Source organism: Dreissena polymorpha, chromosome 7 (genome assembly GCF_020536995.1).
Source record: "Dreissena polymorpha isolate Duluth1 chromosome 7, UMN_Dpol_1.0, whole genome shotgun sequence".
Lineage (NCBI taxonomy): Eukaryota > Metazoa > Mollusca > Bivalvia > Myida > Dreissenidae > Dreissena > Dreissena polymorpha.
In genome coordinates, this window is record NC_068361.1 from 97,742,804 (window position 1) to 97,756,542 (window position 13,739).

Genomic DNA, 13,739 nt, shown 5'->3' on the forward strand with positions numbered 1-13,739 from the left:
TGTGCCGAGCAACTTATTACCACAAAAAAGTTTTTTCATGATCATTTTATATTTGAGTCGCGCTCTGTGAAAAGGGGGTTTAATGCATGTGCGTAAAGTATCGTCCCAAATTAGCCTGTGCAGTCCGCACAGGCTAACCAGGGACTTCACTTTCCGCCAAAAGTGGTATTTTGCTAAGAAGAGACTTTTCTTAAAAGAAAAATATTAAAGAGGAAAGTGTCGTCCCTGATTAGCCTGTGCAGAATACACAGGCTATCTAGGAGGACACTTTAAGCACATGCATAAAACCCCCTTTTCACAGAGCACGGCAAATTTATATCAGAAGCTCTTAATTCATTTGTTTTTAACAGTAAAAGTAGGTAATGAGACAAATCAAAGGACTTTAAAAAATGGGTCTTTATAGTGGGGTGGTCTCTAGATTGAGGTTTTGGCTGTACAACAAATAAGTACATCTACATGTATATATGTCAGTTGTGCAAGTGCAAGTATCAATACAATAGATACATGTAAAGAAAAATATATCACTGTATGTATTTATATTCTTTAAACAGATGTTCACAACTGTTACAAATTATAATATTAAGAATAGTATCAACTATTTCATTATCATTATATATTTTCATCTGTATGCATTCATTACTCTTGATTGCGTTTTCATCATGTTCTCATAGCAAACTAGGAAGACAAACAATAATAATAATAATCCTCATTTTCAATTTGCTTCATATTGCATCATAATCATCACCAGCATCATGATTGACAATATTTGATACAGTATTAAATAAACATGTAGTTTGTAATCAGTCATGCAATGTCTATGCCCTGTATTCTTAAACAGAGGAGGTCAAGATGGTATCTGCACCCCAGGATGTGGAGGGGGCGGTGATCCGGGGCCGTGTTAAGACGGAGGAGAAGCCGCAGACTTTCAACCAGTTGTGGACCACTGAGGAGCAGAAACGGTAGGTAGTAGGGTGAGAAGGATGATTTTTTGCAAGGAAACAGATAAATATTTTTTCAGTTCAAAAGTGCTTGTTGCATATGGAATTTTCTTGTATATCTCACCTCCAACAAAAATGACCATATCCGATTGGCTTAGAGCGGTCATGTGCCCATGGTGTTTTTTCCATATATCCGAAGTAATTTCCATACACCCCGAGTAATTGAGTAGTTGGTTGAGATATAATCGTTACACAGTTAGTAACTGATGGTGTATGGGATATACACCCTCAGTACTTTCATACCATACTAGAGCTTAGAATGAGTTACTTTTACTAGCAAGGGGCATTTTACTAACTTCTCATTATTTTGGAAGCATCAAGAACACCAGATTGACATTTTTTAATATTTATCACCTTGAAAAAACTAGCTTTACATCAAGAAAATGAACTTATATCGATGGGTGTGTTTTCAGCTTGGAAGAGCTACTGATACAGTTTCCTCCAGAGGAAATAGAGGCCAGGAGATTTCAGAAGATAGCAGCTGCCCTTGGCAACCGCACTACGCTGCAGGTTGGTCCTGAGAGTTTGTGGTTCTTTGTAGAATCACTGAGGTTACATTCATGCCTGCATATTGGGATATTGCTATTGCATGTTATTCAGGCAAAAACATGTCTTTACCCCAGTTTAAGGGAACTTAATTTATAAAAATATATTGAATAATTGATACAATTTGTGGGTTACCTCTGTATGGATCCAAGAAATTCTTTTAATAATAAATTGCATTTGTATGTTTGATTGTACCTACCATGGTCTAATGTGTTTGTGAGCTTGATTCTAACAGGACTAGTCTTCAAATGCTCATTCTCAAGACACGATACACTGGTTCTACTCAGGAAATTGACATATTGATAGTATAATATATTCCCTATGCTTTAAAAAAATCTTTAAATCACAACTGAAGTTAATATCAATAATGACACAGAAATGTGTATACATGTACTGACTCAAAACATTGAAAATGTTTAACAACTAAGTTCGTTATTATATTTTATGATTAAAAATACGCAAGTTTTAAGAGTGGGTTTTTTTGCTGGTGGTCAGGTTCAGAGTCGAGTGCAGAAGTACTTTATCAAGCTTGCCAAGGCGGGGCTTCCCATCCCTGGAAGGATGCCAAGCACCATAAATCTCAAGAAGAAGGTTGGTGGTCCCTCCTATGAGTAACGTTATGGGAAAAACTCTCTTAATGCATGTGCCTCAAGTGTTGTCCTGGACCAGCCTCTGCAGTCTTCTCAGGCTAATCAGGGACAACACTTTCTGCCCCAATTGAATGATTTGTTTGAATGAATTGTCTTCTAAATGAATATCCAGCTCAGCCTAATCTGGGACAAAACTTTAAGCCCATGCATTAAGCCCCATTTACCCCAGTGAGACTTATATCAGTATCAGTGTCTGAGGAGGCTGATGTGAGTCCAGGATCTTCAATCTGGTGTATCTTGTGTTTGAATCCCAGCCTTACCACAACTCGTGCGTACATTGTCCTAAAAAACTTCCACAGACATTTTTGCCCTCAATCTGGTTCATGTACAGAAGTTTCCATGCAATAAAACACACAACAACTGCAATACTTTAACCAAAAGTAGAGGGATTATGGTCTTTAGAAGTATTTCATTGTGTACACCTTGTGGTGGTTTAGCCCTTACATCTCCTATGCTTGCACAGGTAAAATGTCACTAGGTTAAGTGGCCATTGTTGTATGAATGAAATCTATTAAATACAGCTAATAATCCTAACAACAAACGGTATAAGTAATCCTTTTGAAGTTATAAAATAATTCCATATATTTGCATTTGGTCAACAGAGCAGATTATTTAATTATTTAATGGACTAATAATACCAACTGTTTTTGCAATATTTCCCATTGACAATACCACCTGTTTTTACAATATTTCCCATTGACAATACCACCTGTGTTTACAATATTTCCCTTTGACAATACCACCTGTTTTTACAATATTTCCCATTGACAATACCACCTGTTTTTACAATATTTCCCATTGACGAAATCACCTGTTTTTACAATATTTCCCATTGACAATACCACCTGTTTTTACAATATTTCCCATTGACAATACCACCTGTTTTTACAATATTTCCCATTGATGATACCACCTGTTTTTACAATATTTCCCATTGACAATACCACCTGTTTTTACAATATTTCCCATTGACGAAATCACCTGTTTTTACAATATTTCCCATTGACAATACCACCTGTTTTTACAATATTTCCCATTGACAATACCACCTGTTTTTACAATATTTCCCATTGATGATACCACCTGTTTTTACAATATTTCCCATTGACAATACCACCTGTTTTTACAATATTTCCCATTGACAATACTACCTGTTTTTACAATATTTCCCATTGCCAATACCACCTGTTTTTACAATATTTCCGATGGACAATACCACCTGTTTTTACAATATTTCCCATTGACAATACCATCTGTTTTACACTATTTTCCATTTACAATACCACCTGTTTTTACACTATTTCTCATTGCCGTGTGTGTGCAGGTTGGTAGCCATCGTCACCACCGCTACAACAGGATGTACTACAACTCCACCTTCCTTGCCTCTGTCACTCCACCGGTGTTCATGACAGACAACGATGATGAGAACTCCCAGAGCTACGAGGGCAGTGTCACCTCTGGCACTGAGAACTGGGATGCCATGGCAGACGAGGACTTCTCTGTGAGTCTAGTGTTCTTATTAAGATCAACTTGAGGCCAGATAATACCCATTTCAGTATCACTTATGGAGCAAAAAACATTTTGGTGATTGGTTCTTAACTTTCAAGTTTTTTTGTATCCATTATTTAACAGTGTTAGTACATATTCAATCAAAGGGGAACATGGGCACCATTTTAACATGGGTTGATTGTTTATTAATTTGTGTCAGTGTAGCTCACATGATAATAAAAACATAGTAGATTTAAACATCATAAGGTGTTTGGTGGTGGGAAAGAGTAGGTTACTTGGGAAACCATACAATCAACATTGCAGGATTATATATTTGTATTTCTTAAGGTTAATGTAGGCTGTTATTCCTATTGCTTATATCATTTTCCTACTACCAGTCGGAAGGCAGGGGTGGGGCTATTTTGGAGTCACTTTGTTCCCTTTGTCAGTTGGTGGGTCTCATACTGTCAGTTGATCTCTCCAGACATGCCATTTATTGAAGCAAAGTGAATCATTGGTTCAAATTAAGAGAACACAAATATTTAGGATGGAGTTTCCTATCATTATAGTCTTGTTGTTATTTGTTAAAGAAGAATGTTCTAAGGTTCATTTGATGAATCGTGCATGTCATTTATATGGCTCAGCATGTATGAATAAAAGCTTGTCAATGTGTGTGCTCCCAGGATGACGAAGGGTTTCCGTTGGAGTTGAGAGGAACAGAATAGTACCAGGAGCTGCTGAGGCTGAAAAAGCTGAGGAACAGAAAGATCAGGCAGAGTGCTGAGAACATGACGGAACATGTCGGATTCAAGGTAATAAATACTGTAACGCTGTGTGTCTATTCAAGGTAATACAGAACATGACGGAACATGTCAGATTCAAGGTAATAAATACTGTAACGCTGTGTGTCTATTCAAGGTAATACAGAACATGACGGAACCTGTCGGATTTAAGGTAATAAATAATGTGATGCTTCGTGTCGAATTAAAGGTAATAGAGGACATGACGGAACATGTCAGATTCAAGGTATTTAATCATGTGAAGCTTCGTGTCAAATTCAATGTTATAGAGAACATGACGGAACTAGTTGTATTTAAGGTATTTTATAATGTGAAGCTTCGTTTCGAATTCAAGTTAATAGAGAACATGACAGAACATGTCAGATTCAAGGTAAACAATAATGTCTAGTCTAGATATATGCTGGCCACATATGTCGTAAGACACATTTTTGCATGACATGGGTCATAAATACATGCGTTTTTATATAGACATTCATTTAAAACAATGCAATAGTAGCCCTTTAAAACAAAATAATAGCAGCCTTATAAAGAAACAGTGTTAATGTATCAGTGAAATTTTATCTGCAAGAACAATATGGGATACAATTTAAGTTGTTTATTTTAATAAAACTCAGGCTAATTTTTACCCTTATTTACATTTACACAGGAATAATGATATAGGGTAATGACTTAATCCTTTTCCACTCAGCTACACACATTGACATGTTTGTAGTCCCTAAGAAAATCTTATTAAATATAAGTACTTTCTTATTAGATTCCTGTTTAAAAAGCTTCATCTCCAACCCTTAGAAACTGATACCTGAGCAGCAAACAGCACACAACCTTAACAGACTGCGTGTTACTTGCATGTTGTTCTGGTTTTATGCTGTTTGCTTATAGCCATTTTCACTGTGCTTCTGAGCGCAAAATGTTACGATGAAGCCTGTTTCAGTGCGACAGATGCGAGTGTGAGCCTATAGTCGGTACTCGCTGGCACTGCATGGATTGCCCGCCAGACCTCGCAGTGGACTTCTGTGATGAGTGTGTCGACAGGTTAGGCCAATATATCGAGCTTGGTTCTGGGAAAGCTCTGCGAATTGCATGTGCAGGAAGTGTTGTCCTAGATTAGCCTGAGCAGTTTGCATAGGCTAATCTGGGACATTTCTTTTCGTCTACACTGGATTGGCATTTAGAAGAGACTCCCTCTAAACAGAAGACTCCATTACAATCGAAAGTGTTTTCCTGATTATCCTGTGCAGACTTCTGAGGCTCATCTAGGATTACATTTTATGAACTTGTTTAAGCCCAGTTTGCGTAGAACAAAGCTCATATAATAAATATAACCTTCATCAAAATGGTTACCACTTTAAAAATATTAGTACTCCTACTTCAAATCCAATCCGCATGAAAAAATAGGTTGTATATATTGTTTCTTTTGTCATCAAATCCATGTCCTTCAAGCAAGTCTTTTGATAAAAACAAAAAAAACAATGTGATGTTAATAGTATTTCGAAACAGTTTTAATAACATATGTTTCAGTTAAAACTTGATGAACACTTTTGTGTTGTGATGTTAGCTGATAAATGTTGAGAATCGTGTGATTGGTGAAAATATCATCTCCTACTGCTTTGTTTCCAGTGGTTATGAGTCGTCCATGCACAACTCCAGTCACAGGTTGAAGCCCAAGAGGTCTCTGGAAGGTGCAGACTCTGCGTTCCGTGACACTGACTACATGGGGTTCCTGCCTGGAGGTTCCTCTACAGGGTACAACTATTTGGACCCCAACTACATGCCTGCAAGCTGAACACTGGACCCCAACTACATGCCTGCTAGCTGAACCCTGGACCCCAACTACATGCCTGCTTGCTGAACCCTGGACCCCAACTACATGCCTGCTAGCTGAACCCTGGACCCCAACTTCATGCCTGCTAGCTGATCCCTGGACCCCAACTACATGCCTGCTAGCTGAACCCTAGACCCCAACTACATGCCTGCTAGCTGAACCCTGGACCCCAACTTCATGCCTGCTAGCTGAACCCTGAACCCCAACGACATGCCTGCAAGCTGAACCCTGGACCCCAACTACATTCCTGCTAGCTGAACCCTAGACCCCAACTACATGCCTGCTAGCTGAACACTGGACCCCAACTACATGCCTGTTAACTGAACCCTGGACCCCAACTACATGCCTGCTAGCTGAACCCTGGGCCCCAACTAAATGCCTTCTACCTAAAAACACTGGACCCCAACTAAATGCCTGCTTGCCGAACCCTGGACCCCAACAACATGCCTGCTAGCTGAACCCTAGACCCCCACTACATGTCCGCTAGCTGAACCCTGGACCCCAACTACATGCCTGCTAGCTGAACACTGGACCCCAACTACATGCCTGCTAGCTGAACCCTGGACCCCAACTTCCTGCCCGTTAGCTGAACCCTGGACCCCAACTACATGCCTGCTAGCTGAACCCTAGAACCCAACTACATGCCTGCTAGCTGAACACTGGACCCCAACTACATGCCTGCTAGCTGAACCCTGGACCCCAACTACATGCCTGCTAGCTGAACCCTGGACCCCAACTAAATGCCTGCTACCTGAACTCTGGACCCTAACTACACGCCTGCTAGCTTCACCCTGGACCCCAACAACATGCCTGCTAGCTGAACCCTCATTCCCAACTACATGCCCGCTAGCTGAACCCTGGACACCAACTACATGCATGCTAGCTGAATCCTGGACCCCAACTACATGCCTGCTAGCTGAACCCTGGACCCCAACTACATGCCTGCTAGCTGAACCCTGGACCCCAACTAAATGCCTGCTACCTGAACTCTGGACCCTTACTACACGCCTGCTAGCTGAACCCTGGACCCCAACTTTATGCCTGCTAGCTGAACCCTGAACCCCAACTACATGCCCGCTAGCTGAACCCTGGACACGAACTACATGCATGCTAGCTGAATCCTGGACCCCAACTACATGCCTGCTAGCTGAACCCTGGACCCTATCTACATGTCTGCTAGCTTAACATGCAGTGCTAGAACCTGCACGCTAGCTGACCTTTAATGATGAGAACGTGTATTATGAACACTGTTGACAGTATGCAGTTGTTTAAGCAATATTATTTTCTTGTTGTTTTAGATCAAGGTCTATTTTTAGGTCTGATTACACTTAAGCGAGTTTAAATATACACCACTTACGCACACATGAACCCCCTTTAACAAAATTATGGTTATTGGAAATAAATTAAATGACTTTTTTATCTTTAAGTGTTCCAGCACAGTAGCAGAGGATACAAAATAGTAGTTAATTTTATTTGCTCACCTGAGCACATTGTGCTCATAGTAAGCTTTATAATTGCCTTTTGTCTGTCATGTGGCATGTGGCGTCAACATTTGCCTCGTTAGCAATCATTTATTACCCAATCCGCATGAAACTTGGTCACACAATTTGTCCCAATGATATCTTGGAAAAGTTCGAAAATGGTTCCGGTTGTTTGAAAAACATTGCCGTCAGGGGGCGGGGCATTTTTCATTTGGCTATAGTAAAACCTTGTTAACACTGTGAAAGTCACATATATAGTTTAATCTTCATGAAATTTGGAAAGAATATTTGAAATAATGATATCTTGGGCTGCAAAGAACAGGTCAGTTCCTGTGTATCTTTGGTGAGCGACCTTGGGCCTTTCAGGCCCTCTTGCTTTGATTTCAAGTCTAAGCATAAAATAAAACTGGATATTTTAGCAATTCAGCAATGTAAGAATCGTAGTACATATATATCCTTCACTTGTGAAGACAGTGCATAGTGTGTTTTTTCATTGTTGTATTTTTCAGATAATTATAAAGACAAAGCAGAGTGTTGTTCGGGTTTGATCTCACAAAATCACTGTGACTCTGTACAAAATTTGTTTCGCTACAGGTTTTAAATGTTGAAAAAGGGTTTATGTGTGTATGATTGAATGTCGCACTTGAGAGAATTTAAAAAACCTTTTTTTAAAGATGACTTTTTTCAAAGAAAGATTATCAGCAAAATCAAACAAGAAAGAATTTTGTTGAAACAAAAAAAATATTCATATATTTATTTGTTCGTATTTGGTTTATATGATTTCAAAGCATAAACATTCTCTACAACAAGTTCATGTTTATTTGTCAGTTATTTATATTGACTTAACATATCCATTGATGATGAAATTAAATAGCTTTTTGATTTGAAATTTAGCCTTGCGTTATTTCAGGGCAAATCAATCGTATCCGAAAATTTAGATATGGAAAATATTCAAAAATTCCAGTTTTCCGAAAATTAAGAGACAAAAGTTAAATGTCCGAAAATTATAATAATATTGAAATAAAAGAAATAAATCAATGCACAATAGTGTTTCTTCTTTAAAATAAAAACATTAAAACAACTTCACAGCTTTCCTAACTCTTGATGAAATGATACAGAACAAAAAAGGAAAAACATTAAACATACTGCTCCTTAAAGGGGCCGTCCAACAGATTTTGGCATGTATTGAAGCATGTCATTAAATGCTTTATATTGATAAATTTAAACATTTGACCTAAAAATCTCCAGTAAAAAAAACAAAACATTTTTTAATGAAAAAAGTAACCCTCAACATGGCTCGAACCACTGACCCCTGGAGTAAAAAGTCTCCCGCCTTGACAACTCGACCATTTATGCTCATGCTTAGAGCGGATATATTTTTTAACCTTTATAAGCAATCCTCGTAGTTTCCCAAAATATAACTACAACAACAGAACTTTCAAGATTATTCAATCGTTTTGCGTCGCACGACGCTTTATAATTTTCAGGTTTTCAAATCGTCAAAAGATGCATATTATGGATATTTAAGAGCATGGTAAATGGTCAGTATTACAATTTTCTCAAAAATATCATAACAAAAACGAAAATTTGCGAATCTGAAACAACTTTTTTTAATTTTGTCAATTTACCAATCTGTTGGACGGCCCCTTTAGTAGGAAGATGTGATTTAAAATGCTGTTGAATGAGTTGATTGTTTTCTGCCGGTAAACATGGTTATTTACCCAATTACGCAAATGTTATGGTCCAATGCCCTCAGTCATGCGTCTTTCAGGTTTTATGACCTTAATCCGTTTGTAAAACCCCATGATTAATGTGTCACAAGATAAGCAAATCAAGTGCCGAACTCTGGTAAAATAGCGCTGTAAAATATACTGTCAAAAAAGTCATAAGTGATAGACGCATGTCTGAAAATTAAGAGTAACGAAAAATAATTATTTTAGCCAAAAAAGGGGAGTCCCGAAAACTTAGAGTAATTACGGTAATCAAAATAGCAGTTTATGTTAAAAATGCATATACTGTTCTGGGAGAGTCTTTTAATACCGTTCCCCACTCAGCCCTAATACCCCTTTCTTTCAACGCACTCGCTTGCTTTATCCTTTTCGGTGTAAATTATATCTAACTGTGATGATTTCTGAAAAGAAGACGTTTTTATCACTGATATGGAGATGTTTAAAACATGCCCAGGCCAGGGCAAATGTAAACCTCATGGTAATTACTTTAACTACTTTGTAGTGGAGTACCATACGATATCGTAAAGTCGTCCTCTACCATTTGTTCAAATTATGCCCCTGGGTGTATATGGCCTCATGTATTGATTAAAATGTAAGGCAAACGTTTTCGCATTCCATTGATATATAATTACACCCTGAACGTTTTAATAAATAGGTAAGTAAATATCTTACAAGAGCAATACAATTGATTGCGCCACAGAGGCATGTGGTTCGCTGATATATCCTTTTTATTTAACATATCTTTAGCCTTATGTACATCTAAAGAAGACATGATATAAGAGTGCCAAGATGACCCTATATCACTCACCTTAGTTATTCATTTTATGTAGAATGAGAATATTGCTTTTGTTTTGAATGTAGATGTAGGATAAATAACAGGTATCAATGAACAGATATGAAGAGCAAAGAACATTTGCAGAAGAAATTCAACACGTAAGGCCGACCATACTCACGACCACTTAATTTAGCTCACTCGATGGTATTCATTCACATTGAAGTCTAAGTGTCAAGAGCTCAAACACGTACAGGCACATACACCTGGCCTGATACACACACACAAACAGTAATAATATACACACAAAACAATGATACGATAACATGTTTACAAACATCAACAAAAAGTGAAGAATTACATATTGGAATATAGCAGATCGTCTTGTACACACAAATATTTTGTATTTGTTTACTAAAAAATTATCAATACGTCATATTCTGTTTACAAATTTCTTCTTAAGTATTCCCAAAAAAGGAAAATCAAACTGTAGTAGTAGTAATACGCGTTATGCTTATTTTATTGGCGAAGAATTTATTTATTCAGAATTATTATGTGTTATGTTATCTTCAGCCGCTTTATATATTTAGTCAAACACTCAATGATTCACACAAATTATCAACACTCGATAACATATTAAATATCTTTAAAATACTACCAATTTAATTCATTCACCCAATAAGGGAGCCTGGCAAGCATTAACACTGGTTATGAAAACTAATTGATAATAATCACTCTATGAAACTACAATTAACGAACTAGAATCAACAAAATTATAATATATGTACAATCATTAAATAAATTATGAATGCTACCATTTCATCATTATACATACACTAAACGTACACGCACTTGACACAATTTGATACGGGATACTGAATACGGTCAGCACTTATTTTGATTGGTTTGATTAGTTTAATGTTAGGCTATTCAATGTAAATGTATATATTTAACATAAGTATTTTGATAAATTATATTCAACATTGTATAACATATTACTATGAATAAATTGTAAACATATTCTTATTAACAAATAACATTACTTATATAACTTTGAGCGCAAATAAGAGGCACTTATTGGTGACATTATCTGTCAACAAGTTTGTCCCAAACAAGATTGATATATATTTCTAAATACATAGCCTCATAGATAATGCCATATGGTAAACTTTTGAATGTAGACTATGAATATGTACACACCATAATTATGATCACACACAATTAACTGGGTTTACTCTTTGTTTGTACATACATCGAAAAAAAAATATTGGCATTCTTTCAGCAATCAACCTGTACTAATATGGTATTTAAATTGTCATATTATGTTATAAGATATGGTTTTATGGTTTAATTTCAGAATACATTAGGATTGAAGCCAATGATTACACATACATTTAACACACAATCATCAATGTAGTCAACAATGTGTAATGACATACAGGCATATACATATATAATTTAAGCAATATAACTTTAGAATTAACAATAAAAGGAATGCACAACTCTCAAGACATGCATATTGAAAATAAATAGCATTTTTTAACATGTATATATATTTATAACACATTGTACAGTAACGTACTAATTTAAGGATGTATATGCATATTGTAGAGTCGTATCTTATTCAAATAAACTTGAATGTTCTAAGAATGTGTATACACATCGCTTGTATTGCTATGGCTACAAATAGACAGTAATATACGGAGCGAAACTATTGAAAATACAATTCATTCATCAATTTAGCTGCTTTAAAAATAAATGTTGCAATATTTCTTATTGTTTTTGCGTTGTCAGTTTGTAAGATTTTGATAAATTTTAACATATTTGTGTGATTCCAATACTACCTATGTACAAAGTGTATATAATGTTCAGTTTCTGTTTATGCTGTTTAGTATTATCTTTATTAAGTGGATAACAAGAAGCATAGAAAAATAAACCTGTTTCTGTAGATGTCACTGATTGTAAAAATGGCGTATGAACTCAACAAGACGATACTGCAATATACATCAACCGTGATACAAGTTCATCATACCATAGTTGTGCTAGATTTGTATAATTAAATAAGTAAATTAGTGCAGTATCTTTTATTTTACCGTAGTTATTCAACATTAATAAAATCAGATAGGTAAAGTTACCTTGATGATCGGTATGATTATAGAACAAGAGAACATTTTTTAGTTGATTTTTGAACGCAAACGTGAAGGCATTTTCACATGACACTTGATCCATTGTTGGTTGCTGTGTTGCCATCGTATGTCTATGATTGTGTCATGTGGGGACTTAGATCCTAATTTCAGATGTACGCATTGAAATGTTAGCTTTCTCCGCATGGGTATCAATTGTTCTTTATCGACTGTGTATGTTCGTCAGGTTTTCAGCTGCTCAGTGCTGTCTTCGTCACCTTGGGCTGATAATAATTAGTTTCCCTTGTTTGTGCACTGTCCATTTTGTATACAGTTGTATAATACTGTTGTTCTTCTGTGCTGATATATAAAATATATTAATTTATTAAATGTACCATGAATTTCAATAAAGTTATATTTGCGTTAAAACTACAATGTAATATATTTACATTTTCTCACTACATGTGTTTTGTTACGTAACTGTTTGTATAACAATGATATTTGCATTACTTTAATTAATAACAAACTTATAATGCACACACATTAAAAAAACCTGTACGTACCAATTTGATCACTTTGGAGTTCCTAATATACATATTAATGTATAAGCACTTAATGCACGAAATACAGTGTTCAAAGACAAAGGTGTTATACTCACTTCATGACATTTGCAGGTCGTCATAGAAGTTAGGGTTCGTTGAATTTGGCGACAAGTCGTCGTACGTTTCGTGAGAAGACGACTCTCTATTAGCACGAGTTTCTCCAACAAATCTTTAAAATAAGGGAAATCTGTCCTAAAGTCTTTAATGTGTAACATGACTTTAAGTATGGAAAACGTTTTGTATATTTGCATTGATTGCTCTGCAATGTGATACTCGACACGGCCTGAAATGATTCATAGAATGTGCACATTGTGTGTTTATCTATAATACATGTAAAAATAAGCAATCACATGGTCGAAAATAGAGTTCAGTATAAACTACATGAATGTATATGCACCGAATTCTAGAGAATTACCCAGTAATAGCGCGTTTTACAGCTTAGAGCGAAACGCGATGTTCCAATAAAAAAGTCACGCTTTGCAATGAAAATAAGTCACGAACTCAAACGAGAAATCACGTACAGGTTCTAATTGATAGAAAAGTATCACGTGGTGATACGTACACATATGTTTATATAGTTAAGCGGTTTATACTAAAATAATTATGATATATAACTTACAATAAATTATATAATTTTATAAATATGTCAACATTTTCTGATATTTGAAACGCGTCTTTAGAATACAAATTCGGTTGAAAATTTTGCAATTATTCATGTCTTTTGTAC

The 13,739-nt window shown here is 36.2% G+C and overlaps 2 protein-coding genes and 1 long non-coding RNA gene across 16 annotated transcripts in view; 1 reads left to right on the top strand and 2 right to left on the bottom strand.

The window, feature by feature from the left end:
* The window catches only part of LOC127839369 (peroxisome biogenesis factor 10-like), a 169,057-nt gene that overhangs the window by 26,285 nt on the left and 129,033 nt on the right, over positions 1–13,739 (bottom strand). The window lies entirely within an intron of this gene.
* The window catches only part of LOC127839362 (ZZ-type zinc finger-containing protein 3-like), a 166,093-nt gene that overhangs the window by 10,960 nt on the left and 141,394 nt on the right, over positions 1–13,739 (top strand). Inside the window, exons 6-9 of one of the 9 annotated variants that reach the window (XM_052367722.1) lie at positions 839–959; positions 1,412–1,508; positions 2,040–2,135; positions 3,519–3,695. The exons of 5 other annotated variants lie outside the window; for them this stretch is intronic. In XM_052367722.1, the coding sequence (XP_052223682.1) occupies positions 839–959; positions 1,412–1,508; positions 2,040–2,135; positions 3,519–3,695 (491 nt within the window). The remainder of the gene's footprint in view (positions 1–838; positions 960–1,411; positions 1,509–2,039; positions 2,136–3,518; positions 3,696–13,739) is intronic. 3 more of the 9 variants (XM_052367721.1, XM_052367724.1, XM_052367728.1) reach the window with 3 other exon arrangements.
* Positions 10,323–13,739, bottom strand: part of LOC127839392 (uncharacterized) — a 3,730-nt gene continuing 313 nt past the window's right edge. The window contains exons 2-3 of the long non-coding RNA XR_008030322.1: positions 13,069–13,181; positions 10,323–12,770 (exon numbers count right to left, since the gene is read on the bottom strand). This is a non-coding gene — a long non-coding RNA (uncharacterized LOC127839392). The remainder of the gene's footprint in view (positions 12,771–13,068; positions 13,182–13,739) is intronic.